This window comes from Podarcis bocagei (genome assembly GCF_964188305.1).
Source record: "Podarcis bocagei genome assembly, chromosome: 6".
NCBI classification, from domain to species: Eukaryota; Metazoa; Chordata; class Lepidosauria; order Squamata; family Lacertidae; genus Podarcis; species Podarcis bocagei.
In genome coordinates this window covers 83205004-83220623 of record NC_138130.1, presented here as the reverse complement: position 1 = coordinate 83220623, position 15620 = coordinate 83205004, and the positions used below count along the sequence as shown (strand labels likewise).

At 45.1% G+C, this 15620-nt stretch overlaps 1 protein-coding gene and 1 long non-coding RNA gene across 3 annotated transcripts in view; one reads left to right on the top strand and one right to left on the bottom strand.

Moving 5' to 3' along the window:
• Positions 1 to 3829, bottom strand: part of SPATA13 (spermatogenesis associated 13) — a 102743-nt gene extending 98914 nt beyond the window's left edge. For both annotated transcript variants that reach the window (XM_081197871.1, XM_081197874.1), the window contains exon 1: positions 3678 to 3829. In XM_081197871.1, coding sequence (XP_081053997.1) covers positions 3678 to 3692 — 15 coding nt within the window. In that variant the 5' untranslated portion in view covers positions 3693 to 3829. The remainder of the gene's footprint in view (positions 1 to 3677) is intronic.
• Positions 1 to 15620, top strand: part of LOC308589144 — a 165243-nt gene that overhangs the window by 113256 nt on the left and 36367 nt on the right. The gene's annotated exons all lie outside the window — the stretch shown is intronic.

Below are 15620 nucleotides of genomic sequence, written 5' to 3'. Positions count from 1 at the left end.
TGCAGAACAAGTTCTAAACTGCCACAAAAAATAATTTGAAATAACTATTTGGTAAGACAAAACATTTCATTTCCCTCTGTGGGTTGCTTTAAAAAAGCTGAGTGGGTAGCTGCTAAAGCAATGTATTGGGGCCCAAGTTAACTTTATCTTTATCAGCAAACATTACATACAGTATCGTGTACATGGTACATAATTTGTGATTAAGTCACATTCTGGTACAGAATTCCCCTCCCTGTGTAAAACTGACTGTAACAGTATCAGCTAGAAAGTAAATATACCAACCCGAAGGCTAAATAATGCACTATATTTGGAAAGAGCATTGCCCTCAGCAGCATTTTTGCTTCAGTGTTATTCATACGGTACACTAGGAATTTTAGAAATTTTGCTTATTTCTTTTTATTCTGAAGTATTCCCAGGCACATGTACAGCACCCTCAGATAAACTCCTTGGTCCCAACTACATGGGGTGATTAATTTTTTTATTGAGTTTTGAAGGGGTTGGTTAAGGGAGGGGGAGCTTGCCTGTTGTTGTTTTGAGAGCTGCTTTCTTTGTGTCTATTTTATTGGGAGTGGGGAGTATGGGTATTCTGAGCACCACAGGTTTTTCTTCCATAAAATTTATATTTTGTAGTGCCCATGACTGTATCTTAGAAATCCACATGTTCCTCAAAATGGTTGTATTTAAAACAAACACAAAACATAAACACACCCATAAAATACTGTTAAAGCATAGCATTCCCTTCTGAAAAATAAATCCCAGCTTCCTGCTACCTAATTGCCTATCTAGCTCAGCTCATGAGAAAACAGAAAAAAATCTGTCCCCTGAGACTCCTCTGGTTTGGCAATGAAAGCACATGCCTCATGGGGAAGTAACAGAGAGCAGGATTTTGGTGGAGGGGACTGTATTGTGGGTTAAACCACAGAGCCTAGGACTTGCAGATCAGAAGGTCGGCGGTTCAAATCCCCGCGGCGGGGTGAGCTCCTGTTGCTTGGTCCCTGCTCCTGCCAACCTAGCAATTCAAAAGCACGTCAAAGTGCAAGTAAATAAATAGGTACCGTTCTGGTGGGAAGGTAAATGGTATTTCCATCCACTGCTCTGGTTTGCCAGAAGCAGCTTAGTCATGCTGGCCACATGACCCGGAAGCTGTACACCGGCTCCCTCGGCCAATAAAGCGAGATGAGCACCGTAACCCCAGAGTCGGCCACGACTGGACCTAATGGTCAGGGGTCCCTTTACCTTTGCCTTTTAAGCTGGGGAAGGAATAGTGACCCCTGCAGTTGCTTCTCCTCCCTGACACTCCGGGATCAAAATTACACCCTGACACTCCGGGATCAAATCAGAAGCTGGGATAGATTTTGTGATTCCAGAACTGTCCCTGGAAAATAGGGACACTTGGAGGATATGCTCACTCTGCCTAACATTAAAATTGAGAGGAATAAAACCAGTAAAAATAAGTAAAAAATACAATAATTTGAATTTCCTGGACAAATAAAAAAGAGTTTAACAAGGTGCCCAAATGAATAGTGTTGACACCAAGACACTGTAGATCTTCCATAATTCCTCCAAACCCAGAACCCAACCTGAAAGTTATCCATTTTGACAAAGCTTCCACCCACATCACACGAGATAGATGCAGAAGGAGTGATGAAAGAAACAGTCACCATGCCCTTTGCTCTGAGGAAATTTTTTTTTAAGGGAACAGGCTAACAAAGTCTTTGCTCCTAGTGAGAATTCAGATAATTTTGGTACAGAAGAGCCTATTATATTATTCCATAGTATACTTGACATAATCAATTCATTACTGCCTACTGCTTATTTCAGTAAAGGGCTTTATTGAATAGTGGCATACTGGGTGTTGTGAATAGAAAATTTGTTTTTTAAGATCCTCACCGCTAAAACAGGCACAGGGAAAGATCAAACATGGGAACAGAGGAATTAATGTGCCAGCGCTCTGAGGGAGAATCTAGTAGGCCCCTTTCATCCCACATAAGACAGCACTTCCCACTTTGTACTTCAAATGCGGAATGACCTTCATGGCTTTCTTTCTTTTTCTTTCTGGGATCCTTCTAGTGAGAGAAGTACTCCTCATCTTGGTAGATCTTATCTATACACACTCATTTCAATCACTGTCACCCATACCTTCAGATGCCAAATGCCATGCGCCAATACCTCTATATCAAAAACCTTGTGCCTCTCACAAGATCCTTAGGCCTGTTTATCCTTTGCATTAAAATACATGTTGTTTGTCAATGACAAGTAATTTCAAGGCAATTTACATTAATTCAAGGTAATTGAACATAATTTTTAAAAACTACAAAATGGCTTAATTGAAGGTAAAGATCAATTCATTGCCTTCAATAAGCATTTCCAATAGCGTCTGGTATGGTGGAACAATGCCATGGAGCTGTACTCCCCACACTGGCCTCACTGCACCTTTGGTGGCGTTGAGGGGGGCTGCCTGGACCTATTAGCGGAAGTGCAGCTCTGACCTTGCCACCGCCCTGCCTCATCCACGTGCTATCTAGGTGAGCAGTGGTGGCACTGGCATTGGGAGGGTGGCTCCACAGTGATGTCTCACCACATCAATCCCTACTGATTATTTCTAGGGAAGCTCACATGAAAGAACCTTTCTTTCAAAGCCAAAGTAGTATAATCAGCTCAAAGTACTCTTGAGTGAACCAGATTACGTACTTATATCCATTTCAAGATGGCTTCTGGCTGGGGTTTAGGATGGAAGCTGCTTCAGATTGCAGTCCAACCCCCTGATTATGCTGGGCTGTGGGGGTTGTGTGTTGGACTGAGTGGAGGCTATCCTCTACTCACTTCTGCTGATCTTCTGCCGGCTCAGACTTCTTCCTTCTGCTTGCCAAATGAGTGGGTGGGTGAAAAGTCCATTGATACCATCCATCATTGTATCCTTCTGGAGTATTTGCAGAGACTGAATATGGGTGGGTAGAAGGCACCTTAATTTTCCAATGCTTCTGCTCCTGTTTCACAGGACACCTCCAGAATGTAGCACTGGGAAACTGCTCATCCACATGGGAACTTTCATATGGGTGTGTTATTTCTTATCACATGGAGAGACTAGGTAGATTCTCTAGGTGATGACTATGCAGCACACTGCATTTGATCCCATGGTTGATCTTGTTCTTCAAAAGGAAAGTTTCCATGCCAGTAGCTGTTGCTGCCAGCCGAAAGAGAATGTCATGGAAACTCTGGCAGAAAAACTCTACCTAGCAAAGATAAAAGTCAGTTCCACCCATACACATTATAGCAGCACCATGAAGAAGTCATCACACAGATGCCGTTTCTCAGCTTCCCAAGCCTAACTGAGGAAATGTGAGAGCAGGGGCAACGAATCTCTTTCCCCAATGCAATAACTCCACACAACCATACCACACCTGCTGCACAATGTAAGCACTTCAAGGAGTTCCACTAAATTACTGAGCTTGAGGGCTTGTTGATATTTTCCACATGAGAAAGCAGGCTTGATAGAGCAAAGTCAGACCACTTTATTGCCGGAAAATGTAGTTCGGTTTTCAAATGAAGTGTGTCAACTGCAGGTTCAGTTCAGGCTTATGAACTGAAAGAAAGCTTATGGCTTGAAGTATGTTATGTTTAGCATTCTATTAAATTAACCACTCCCTTTTAAATTCTTATAAAATAACATGTCATACCTGGGGAAAATCCATGGGCTGTTACACCTCAGGCCATTCAGTTCCATCCTTCCTTGCTTTCTCTGTCTACCTCCTCTGTATCCTCTTTTCCCAGATCCTACACACTTCTTCCTCCCACAGTACTTCCTCTATAGTACTAAGAACAGATAAGCTCACTCAGCAGGGATGCAATTATGATGTCACCTGTAAATCATCAATGAACCCTGCTGGCGGTGATGTGCATATAGCATCCTTGGTCACCATTGTAAGTTAATATTGAGCATTCACTCTGTCATCTCCTCTGCTTTTGGACTGGAAGCTGCACTATACTGGCCCTTCCAACTCAGTATTGATTCCTTCCAGCTCTACCTGAAGATGTCAGAGAGGGAAACTAGGACCTTCTGCATGCAAAACTTATTGCTCTAGGTCTGAGCCACACCCCTTCCCACATGTTCAGCAGTTGACAACTGCAGCACCAACTTGCATGTCTGAATCAGCCAACACAGATCAAACTCTGCAAAGATAACATGTGGATTATTTCAAGTACAGCACTCTTCTGTTGAATTTGTCCACACAGGGAGATGCAAAACACAAAATATAAACTTGATGTACACCTGTTAGAACTGACCCTAAAGCTCCATTTTTGCTGGATTCTAGGGGTAGTGAAGGTAGAACTCTAATTAGTGCTGGATTTACATATAAACTAAATAAACTACAGTTTTTAGGGCATCAGATTACACAAGGCCTCTAAATAATATTTTTTAAATGTTACGTTTTAGTTAGATTTAGTTCTTAGTTGCATCCTCGGCTGGGTGAGGACTGCAGGGCCTGCTCCCTTCCAGGGCCTTTTCCAACTGGCCCAGGGGGCGTGGCCCAGGCCCTTTCTCCCGGCTATAAAGGGACTCCTGCTGCAGGGAAGCCTCGGACCATCGGCTGGGTGAGGACTGCAGGGCCTGCTCCCTTCCAGGGCCTTCTCCAACTGGCCCAGGGGGCGTGGCCCAGGCCCTTTCTCCCGGCTATAAAGGGACTCCTGCTGCAGGGAAGCCTCAGACCATCGGCTGGGTGAGGACTGCAGGGCCTGCTCCCTTCCAGGGCCTTTTCCAACTGGCCCAGGGGGCGTGGCCCAGGCCCTTTCTCCCGGCTATAAAGGGACTCCTGCTGCAGGGAAGCCTTGGACCATTGGCTGGGTGAGGACTGCAGGGCCTGCTCCCTTCCAGGGCCTTCTCCAACTGGCCCAGGGGGCGTGGCCCAGGCCCTTATTTGGAACAAACTTTTGGGGAAGCTGGGAAGTGTTCTGCAATTGCTTCCCTGTTCCAATGTGTTTTAAAATGTCCTCAAGCAGTCGGTGGCAATTTAAATTTGTATTTCTTTTTTTCCTTTTTTCTCTTGCTGGGGGTGGGTGGGTGTAATGGATATTTGGTTGGGGATTAATTTTAGTGTAATTGTTCTGTTTTTGTTTTCTGTTGTTTTATTGGTTCTGTATAGTTTGTGTTTTGTTTTTAAGGGGTGGGATCAGGGCTGCCTGGGAGTGAGGCCCCAGCCAACACGATGGCTGGGACAAGTTCCACAGGGGGGGAAGCACTGGGACATCCGATCTCGGTGATCATGGGCAGGAGGCGGAGTTACGCTAAGACCAGACCATGTCATTACCGAGGAGGCAGGTTTAGTCGTTGTTTGAAGACTATCCCTGCCTCCGGGTCTGGCCTTGACCAGATGGATACTGGAATCAACAGGGGAAACCCACATAACCTGAAGGTGTTGCTGTGTAATGCCAGGTCAATAGTGAATAAAACCACTGCCATCCACGACCTGATTGTGGATGGAGGATTTGACCTGGCTTGTGTGACAGAGACCTGGTTGAATGAGACAGATGGGCCCGTCCTTGCTGCCGCTTGCCCACCAGGTTTCTCTTACGCACAGCAACCCAGGTCATGTGGGCGGGGAGGGGGGGTTGCAGTGATTTTTAGGAAGTCATTAGTCTGCACCAGGCGTCCTACTGGGAAGACCCAGTTTTCTGAGTGCATGTTCTGGAAGTTGGGCAATAGGGGCAGTACAGGATTCCTTTTGGTGTACCGACCTCCCCGCTACACCAAGGATTCCCTGTCCGAGCTGCTTCAGGTCGTGGCGGATGTTCTCCTGGAGACACCTAGTTTGGTTGTCCTAGGGGATTTTAACATCCACGCCGACACGACCTTACAAGGGGCCGCTCGGGACTTCGTGGAAAGCATGGCCTCCATGGGGCTGTCCCTGAATAAGTTGGGCCCAACTCATAGTCATGGACATGCCTTAGACCTGGTATTCACCTCTAGCGACGTGGGTGATCTGACACTAAGTAAAAATGAAACCAAAGAAGTGCCATGGTCAGATCACTTCCTGGTGCAACTGGACTTCTCCGCGACCCTTCCCCTCTGCAGGGAGGTGGGACCAATTCGGATGGTCCGCCCCCGCCACTTAATGGATCCAAATGGTTTCCAGAGAGTGGTAGGGGATGCTTTATCCCGTGTTGATGGCCTTTCAGCTGATTCCCTGGTTGTCCGCTGGAATGCGGAGTTAACCAGGGCTATCGACTGTCTGGCTCCGAAGCGCCCTCTCCGATTGCATGGAGCCCGGACAGCCCCGTGGTTTTCTTCGGAGCTGAGGGCGATGAAACAATCGCTGAGACGGCTAGAGCGTCGGTGGCAGAAAACTCACTCCGAATCTGACCGGACACAGGTTAGAGCTCAACATCGAGCCTACCAAGTGGCGATAGCGACGGCAAAGAAGACTTTCTTCGCCGCCTCTATTGCATCTGCAGAAAATAGTAGCAGGAGACTCTTTCAGGTGGTCCGCAATTTAACGGAACCACCTTTACCATCGGGGCCTTGTAAAGACCCCAAGATCTCCTGCAACGATTTTGCAAAGTTTTTTGCAGATAAAATCACTCATATTCGGAAGGAGCTAGACACCACCGTGGGAGCAGGGCTGGGGCGGGAGAGTGCTAGAGCCCTGTCTGGTCAAGTTGCATGGAATCAATTTCAATCCGTTACCCCCGAGGATGTGGACAGGCTGCTTGGACGAGTGAAACCAACCACCTGTCTCCTTGATCCTTGCCCATCCTGGCTTATAAAAGCTAGCCGGGAAGGGCTGGGCGATGGGCTCTGCGGGGTGGTGAATGCTTCCCTCTGTGAGGGAACATTCCCAGATCCGCTGAAAGAGGCGGTCATTAAACCGCTTCTTAAAAAACCATCTTTAGACCCGGCCAGTATGGCCAACTATCGCCCAGTCTCAAATCTTCCATTCTTGGGCAAGGTGATTGAGCGTGTGGTTGCTGAACAACTCCAGGCACGCCTGGAGGATGCGGACCATTTGGATCCCTTCCAATCAGGGTTCAGGCCTCATCATGGGACTGAAACTGCCTTGGTCGCACTGGTTGATGATCTCCGGCGAGCTAGGGACAAAGGTGAGAGTTGTTTCCTGGTTCTGCTGGATCTCTCAGCGGCCTTTGATACAATCGACCATAACATCCTTCTGGACCGTCTAGAGGGGTTGGGAGCTGGGGGCACTGTTATACAGTGGTTTCGCTCCTTTCTCCTGGGCCGTGTTCAGAAAGTGGTGGTGGCGGATGAGTGTTCAGACCCTTGGGCCCTCACTTGTGGGGTGCCTCAGGGTTCCGTCCTCTCCCCCATGCTTTTTAACATCTATATGAAGCCGCTGGGAGAGATCATCAGGGGGTTTGGACTGGGTGTCCATCAATATGCAGATGATACCCAGCTCTACCTTTCTTTCAAATCAGAACCAGTGAAGGCGGTGAAGGTCCTGTGTGAGTGCCTGGAGGCGGTTGGAGGATGGATGGCGGCTAATGGATTGAAGTTGAATCCTGACAAGACAGAAGTACTGTTTTTGGGGGACAGGGGGCGGGCTGGTGTGGAGGACTCCCTGGTCCTGAATGGGGTAACTGTGCCCCTGAAGGACCAGGTGCGTAGCCTGGGAGTCATTTTGGACTCACAGCTGTCCATGGAGGCGCAGGTCAATTCTGTATCCAGGGCAGCTGTCTACCAACTCCACCTGGTACGCAGGCTGAGACCCTACCTGCCCGCTGACTGTCTGGCCAGAGTGGTGCATGCTCTAGTTATCTCCCGCTTGGACTACTGCAATGCGCTCTACGTGGGGCTACCTTTGAAGGTGACTCGGAAACTACAACTAATCCAGAATGCGGCAGCTAGACTGGTGACTGGGGGCGGCCGCCGAGACCACATAACACCGGTCTTGAAAGACCTACATTGGCTCCCAGTACGTTTCCGAGCACAATTCAAAGTGTTGGTGTTGACCTTTAAAGCCCTAAACGGCTTCGGCCCAGTATACCTGAAGGAGCGTCTCCACCCCCATCGTTCTGCCCGGACACTGAGGTCCAGCGCCGAGGGCCTTCTGGCGGTTCCCTCATTGCGAGAAGCGAAGCTACAGGGAACCAGGCAGAGGGCCTTTTCGGTGGTGGCGCCCGCCCTGTGGAATGCCCTCCCATCGGATGTCAAGGTGATGGACAACTACCTGACATTCAGAAAACATCTTAAGGCGGCCCTGTTCAGGGAAGCTTTTAATGTATGATATTTTAGTGTTTTTTGGTTTCTGTGGAAGCCACCCAGAGTGGCTGGGGAAACCCAGCCAGATGGGCGGGGTACAAATAATAAATTATTATTATTATTATTATTATTATTATATATTTGCACATATAAAACTTTATTGTTTCTATTTTCATTGTCCTTTTTGTTAGATTAATACGCTTTTTTGTATTGCTTATGGGCCTCTTAAACTAGTCATAGTTTAGAGCCTCAACATGTCTTAACTTGGCCTGGCTCTGCTGCATATCCATCCCCTATATATGACAAGCACTACAGTTTTGAAAATATTAGTCCGCTGCTGCATTTATGAAGGGGAGAGGCCAGAGGCTAGTGTAGTGGGAGCAATACATGCTTTTAGGGCAGAAGTTTCCAGGCATTTCCAGCTAAAAGGGACTCCAGTAGTAAGATTGGGCTTTGCAGTGCATTTCTACATGCAAGCCAGAAGTATTTTCTCCCCTTGCATGCTGTTCTGGGGGTTCTCCTGACCTCCTCCCAGAAGCAGTTTGGGTGAGACATGATTCCTCCACCCTCACTGCAACTCTTTGACATACGGTAGGTCATAAAATACTAAATAGGCAACAACTTGAAGTCTTGTTGAGCAATTCAGACAAACCCATGTGCATATTCACCAGTGTAACCTGGGCTGTAGGGAAAACAGCTAATCACACACGCATGCACATAGTAGATGTAGCCCGGGAGATACTGTTAAATATTCTGATTTTGATTAAAGAATCTGACAATTTGCAAAAGGCACCTAGGAAACACAGCACAGTTTTGCAACTCAGAATAATCCACATGCCCCCAGGTAGGCTTTTCAAAACCTTTTGAAGAAAGGCTGGCTCAAACACAGCAGTGAAAAGCCCAAAATGGAAATGTATTTGCACTTCATTTAAATTTGAAAAAAAGGCAATTATATTCCTTCCGCTGTGTGTCAGATTGTTAAGAATCTCGCTGTTCTGCTTTGGAAGGAAGCCTACAAAAAAGAATGTTATTGACATTAATCCACATTTAATGAAGTAGCATGATGGTTATATAACCATTGCCGGTTTCATAAAGGTTCCAATTTAGAAGCACACAGAACTTTATGATCATGTTCTGCTCCATCTTAATAGATGATATCAGTGGCAAGTGACAACTAGGCACTGCTATTTTTGTCTGTGCTACAACTGTAGCTAGATACACAAAGCTGTGAGAATTCAGCCCTCTCAAGTTCTCCCTATTAAAAAGCAAGCTCCTTTTATACTGGGGGATTGTGCCTGCCAGATCCCAGGTACTCTGGGTCTACCATACAACAATGTGAATCGGTTACAGAAGTTTGGGGGATACACAACAGCAAGAATTGGTGTCTGAATGGTGCAGCAAGACTTTTAAAAGTCTTGTGTCTAGTGCCATTTGGACTCTTGTTTCAAGCAGCGAAACATCTAGGGCCAATGCTGATTTCAGGAAGGGATTGACAACTGTAATCTCTTTCCAAAACCTACTATTGCCCTTGGTCATCCCCTCCCCAACATAAAAGAGAATTTTGGCTCTGCTAATGCCTTGGACAAGAAACTTGGTAAGCCTGTGGAAAAGACATAGAGATTTCTTCTTTCAGAAGAGGCAAGTATAGTCATAGCTGTCAACTTTCCCCCCCTTTTTAAGGGAAATTCCCTAATTCCGAATAGGATTCCTCGCAAGAAAAGGGAAAAGTTGACAGCTATGAGTATAGTTCTGTCCAGCAGTAGCACATCTCCTTCCCATTACTACAGGCAAGTTACTAATCTTGTCTAAGTGTAGAGGGATGGTAGAGATCATTGGCAGACAACATATTTACATGCTTATCCTCCCAGGTTCAGTCCCTAGTTTCTTCACCTACAAGGAGCTGAGACAGGAGGGTAGGAGGAGAGAAGGTATCTGAATCATGGGTTGAAGATGGATTGGAAATCCCTGGAAAAGAGGGAAGATGGCCTGCATTAATCATGGTGCTGAAGGAGGCAGATATAACATGAATGCACAGCTAAAGTGGATAATAAATAAAGTGGAATTTTGCACCATAAGAAGAGCCATTTTGTGTCAAACCAAAAGCCTCTCTAGTCCAGCACTCTGTTCCTAGAGTGGTCAACAAGATGCCTCTGGAGACCTCACAAGCAGAACATGTTCTCCAGGTACTGGTATACAGACTCATGATGTTGGCATTCAGAAGTATCCTGGAGGTAGCATACAGTCATCACTGTGACCAATAGCCATTGATAGCCTTATCCTCCATGAATTTGTCTAATTTCCTTTTAAAGCCATCCAAGTCAGTAACCATCACTACAGTTTGTGGTCACAAATTCCATAGTGTATACCCATTGTGAAGAAGAGCTTCCTTTTGTCTCTCCTGTACTTTCTTTTCTCAGCTTCCTTGAGTGGCCCTGGGCTCTAGTGTTGGAAGAGGGAGAAAATATTCTCTCCCACAGACCACCAGAAAGGGGAAAAGGGAGGTGGCATGAAATGTGGGGGCCCCAGGTCTACCTTAAGTCTCTTAACCAGGGGTCAGCAAACTTTTTCAGCAGGGGGCCAGTCCACTGTCCCTCAGACCTTGTGGGGGGCCGGACTATATTTTGAAAAAATATAATAAAAAATGAACAAATTCCTATGCCCCACCAATAACCCAGAGATGCATTTTAAATAAAAGGGCACATTCTACTCATGCAAAAACATGCTGATTCATGGACCATCTGCGGGCCCGATTTAGAAGGCGACTGAGCCGGATCCGGCCCCCGGGCCTTAGTTTGCCTACCCATGCTCTTAACGATGAGATCAGCTGCATTACATTTGTACTACCCTTTGGTACAACAGCAAGAAAAGGACAGCAATACAACTATAAGAGTTTTAAAAGTTTAATGTGGTGCCTCTGGAGAATTTGCACAGGTAAGTGCACTTGACGGTGTAATGAGTACAATTAAAGGATGGGGTGGGAGTGGAGGAAGCTATTACAATGGGGCTGTTATGTGGACAGCAGTCAATTCATCAGCTCTCACTTAGTTTCCTTGGCAAGCCATTTGAGGTGAGTGACTCATTCCAGCAATGCATTCATGAGACAACCGAAAACTCTTTACAAATGAAAATATGCAGCCCCATGGCAGCTTGTTATTATTTCCACACTGGCGGATCATGCTTCCAAAACTGTCTTTTTAAAAAATGCACATAAAAAAGGCAGAATTAGGCATGTTGGGCCATAGGCAAAAAAACCCAACAACTCCCAAATCCACAGCTAAGCGATACCTACACTTTTTTTTTAAAAGAATAATTTTTATTAACCGACCAATCACATCAAATCAAACCAAATTACATAAATTCCAAATTACACAGCCGAATTTAAAATTTTTGTTGGTGGTACCCATATTTCAAGTTCTGAAGGGGATCCAATCAACTTCTTGCTTCTTACTGCTGTTTTAATGTCCACAAATCTAACCTTATGATGTTCACAATACTATCCAGTCCTTTCTTCTTGTTTTTCCACATCTCTTGTTGTTATTTTCATATATTTTTCCTTTCTCTTTGTGACCTCTGATAGTCTCCACAAGCTGGTTAGACAGTTTGTAATCCTGCGTCGATATTATTATTTTTTATCCAGTAGCCATATCCAGACGTTTTCCATGTAACATCACTTCCATACATCAAAACAGTCTTAGCGTCATTAATCTTCACCAATCTGCCTCCTTTCTCAAAACCTCTGAGGAGATTCACCAGGAATGCAGTCTGAAAACAAGTCCGTTCCTTCTCTCGGCTATAAATCCTTTGGCAAGATGGCGACTCCGAATTAATTGCTGCGCCATTCCAAAAGCTCTTATTGCTTCTCGATCTCCATAAAGCATACTTTTGGTTAAAGTTTATCTCCACACAGACCTTAATCATCCTGCTTGGGTCAGTTCAACCGACGATTCTAATGAGGAGGGGTTCTTGTAAATCACATAGAAGGAAAGTAAAAAAGGTCCCGCCCCCCCATTCAGTCCCGTTGTCAACATACCCAGCCTTTGGTGTATCTTCATCGTAAAATACAGTGGTGCCTCGCAAGACGAAATTAATTCGTTCCGCGAGTTTTTTCATCTAGCGAATTTTTCGTCTTGCGAAGCACGGTGTCGGGAAAGTTTTGGAAAAGCTTCAAAAATCACCAAAGTCTTCAAAAACCACAAAAAAGGCTACCACACCGCGTTCTATGAGTTGCTCCTCGAAGTCAAGTCGCAACTGTATTAACGGTGTTAAGAAAAAGGAAACAAACTTGCAAGACGTTTTCGTCTTGCAAAGCAAGCCCATAGGGAAATTCGTCTTGCGAAGCAGCTCAAAAAATGCAAAACCCTTTCGTCTAGCGAGTTTTTCGTCTTGCGAGGCATTCGTCTTGCGGGGCACCACTGTATTCGTGTTTCTCCAACCCGTCGTCTTCTTTCGCAGAGGTCACTTAAATTAGCAGACTTCACTCCCCTTCTTCACTTGAAATATATGCATTTGCTTCTTTTGTAATTAATTATTCCAAATTGCTGCAGCTAGTGCGCAATCAGAGACAGCGTCCAGGAGAGCCGAGGTCCACACGGGGGCATTCTGCCTAGGGCCCTCACCCCCTTCTTTCGAATTAGGGGGTGATTTATGGGCACAGCCGGCAAGGGCAGTGTTCCCCATTTCCTTGGGGCAACAAGGGAGGCTGCCTACTCCCATAATAGCCTCTTAATTACCCCGTGTGGGTCGGAGAGATGGTATTGTCGGCCATCTTCCAATGCGCCCCCTAGTGGCCCCCCACGATACCTACACTTTTATTAGGAGGAACAACCAAAATGTCACAACAGTGTGGCATGATTTCAAGGTAAGGAAACATCAGGAAAACGGGATAAAGTGCCATCTGAATGCAGCAATGGAGTATATAAGAATTTCCAAAGTAGATTAAAGCAAGCCAAGTCTCTCCTTTCCTTTCCCCTTGACCTTTCTTATTATTTGCTACATATTCAGCAAGGCAGGATAGATTTCTTCCATCACCTCCAGCATCAGGACCAAAGTGAGAACTGGGTATAATGAAATTTTCCAGACTCTTTTCTGACCATTTCCTATTCTATTCAAGTGAGCAGTTAACATGTTTGCATTACATTTAACACTGAAGCCTGCATTTATTTCAATGGAGCCCTGTCATGAAAGCTGACATTCAGAGCTCCCGTTACTTCCAGTGAGCATTCAGATACGGTTCCATTGTTTCCAATGGGCATTATTGTAATGTGTTTTAGTATGTGTGGGTTTCTGAACAACATGTCTTAGAGAGGGCAGTGTGAAAAGAGTAGGTGGGTGGGCTTCGGTTTATTGAGAAAGGACACAGGATGGGTCAGAGGAGCAAAGGAACCAGGTGATGCATGTACACCAGGGATAAAGGGTAAAGGGACCCCTGACCATTAGGTCCAGTTCTGACCGACTCTGGGGTTGCAGCGCTCATCTCACTTTATTGGCCAAGGGAGCTGGTGTACAGCTTCCAGGTCATGTGACCAGCATGACTAAGCCGCTTCTGGCGAACCAGAGCAGCGCACAGAAACGCCGTTTACCTTCCTGCTGGAGCGGTACCTATTTAGCTACTTGCACTTTGACGTGCTTTCGAACTGCTAGGTTGGCAGGAGCAGGGACTGAGCAACGGGAGCTCAACCCATCGTGGGGATTCGAACCGCCGACCTTCTGATCGGCAAGCCCTACGCTCTGTGGTTTAACCCACAGCGCCACCAGGGATACACTGCCACATTTTGTTGCAGAGCTCTGCTTCTTAAACATTGTTCCTTGTTTCCTTTGAAGTTGGTTTAATAACCTTGCTTGGGCTGAGGTTGGTAACCATAGTTTCCAAGTTTGCATGAAACAATAAATCAATGCATAATTGTCCAAGCCGGGCCAATGATTTACCAGAGCCAGGCACCAGAAAACAGGGACCATCCCTGGTAAATAGGGGTGGTTAGAGCATATGAGATATAATCTGTTATATATGCTCCAACTGCCTATTTACCAGGACATAGATACCTTCAGTGCATTTTTTAAAAAAGCAACAAAACTGGGCCAGTACTGACACATTCCTACCAGGTTTAAGACAAATATTGCTCCGCAAGATTAAAACTTAATACCTTTCAAATACCCAGCAAATCCCACAAAATCCATTGCTAGGCATAACAAGCATACTTTTGAGTCATTTCATAAATTATTTTCCCCCCTTAACCTGCTGTGAATTGAAGGACCTATACAACCAGAACGTATAAAACAGTGTATAAAACTCTTAAAAGCCAGGTAGATGTGTATACAATTTCCGCCTCTATCCTATTTTGAATATGCACTCTGCAAAAAAAAAAAGCTTCAGTTGCCAAGACATAATGTAGGTGGGCTGCATTATCTCTCCTACCAAGGGAGGATAATTAACAAAACGATGAAGAATGAACTATGAAAACTTTCTTTGGAACGCCTGTTAAAAGAGACTTTGTCAGAATAGGGGAAGGTGTTTGATTTGGGCTCACTCAAAGACTATCAAGGGCAAGAATTTTAATGGGATAAAGCCAGCAAGGGAAAAGCTTTGGAGAGGGAAATAAAGTTGTTGCTCACAGCAGATAAACCTTGTAATATCTTGGGTAAGAACCCAAGAGTCTGAAAGTTTATTGAAAGTCTATTCCTAGTTTTCTGAGTGGTTGGGGGTTTAGACTCTTTTTAATATTGTATCTGAAATTGTTGTTACCTGCTCTGGGAACTTGGGTTGAAAGGCAGGTGAAATTAATAATAATAATAATAATAATAATAATAATAATAATAATAATAATAATAATAATAATATACCTCTGCCATAGTCCAAAGGACAAGATGAACTCCATCACGGTTAAGTGACTGTAACAGTTCCATTATGCTAGTTGCTGGTACACCACTGGCAGAACACAATTAATTCTCTCCAGTACAACATTCTGTGTCCTGGTTTGCAGTCTGTTATTTGGAAACTAATAAAAACTGAAAGCTCAAAATAAGAGATTCTATTCTCCGAGACACTTAAATGTTTCAAATTAAGTTATCTCCCCCGCCACAAGTTCCCACACCATTCTTCAGCAGTTTCCTGAGCAATTAACTGTGGGATGTTTTGGGATGTGTTTGAAACAACATGGACACAGATTCCAAACTTAATCTGCCTCAGGTACCAAAGCTAACAAACATCGTTTGTATAAGAGGGAAGGTTTGTTTGTTTGTCTTTCAAACTGCTGAGCATGTTCTAAAGGGACTGTCAACAAAGCACAGCAACCTATATAAAGCAGAGTTTCTCAAATCTGACCACCAGGGATTTTTTTTTTAAATACTTCTGAGGACATGTCTTCCAAACTTTAGAATCATGTCTTCCAAACTTTAGAAGATGAAAATAGGA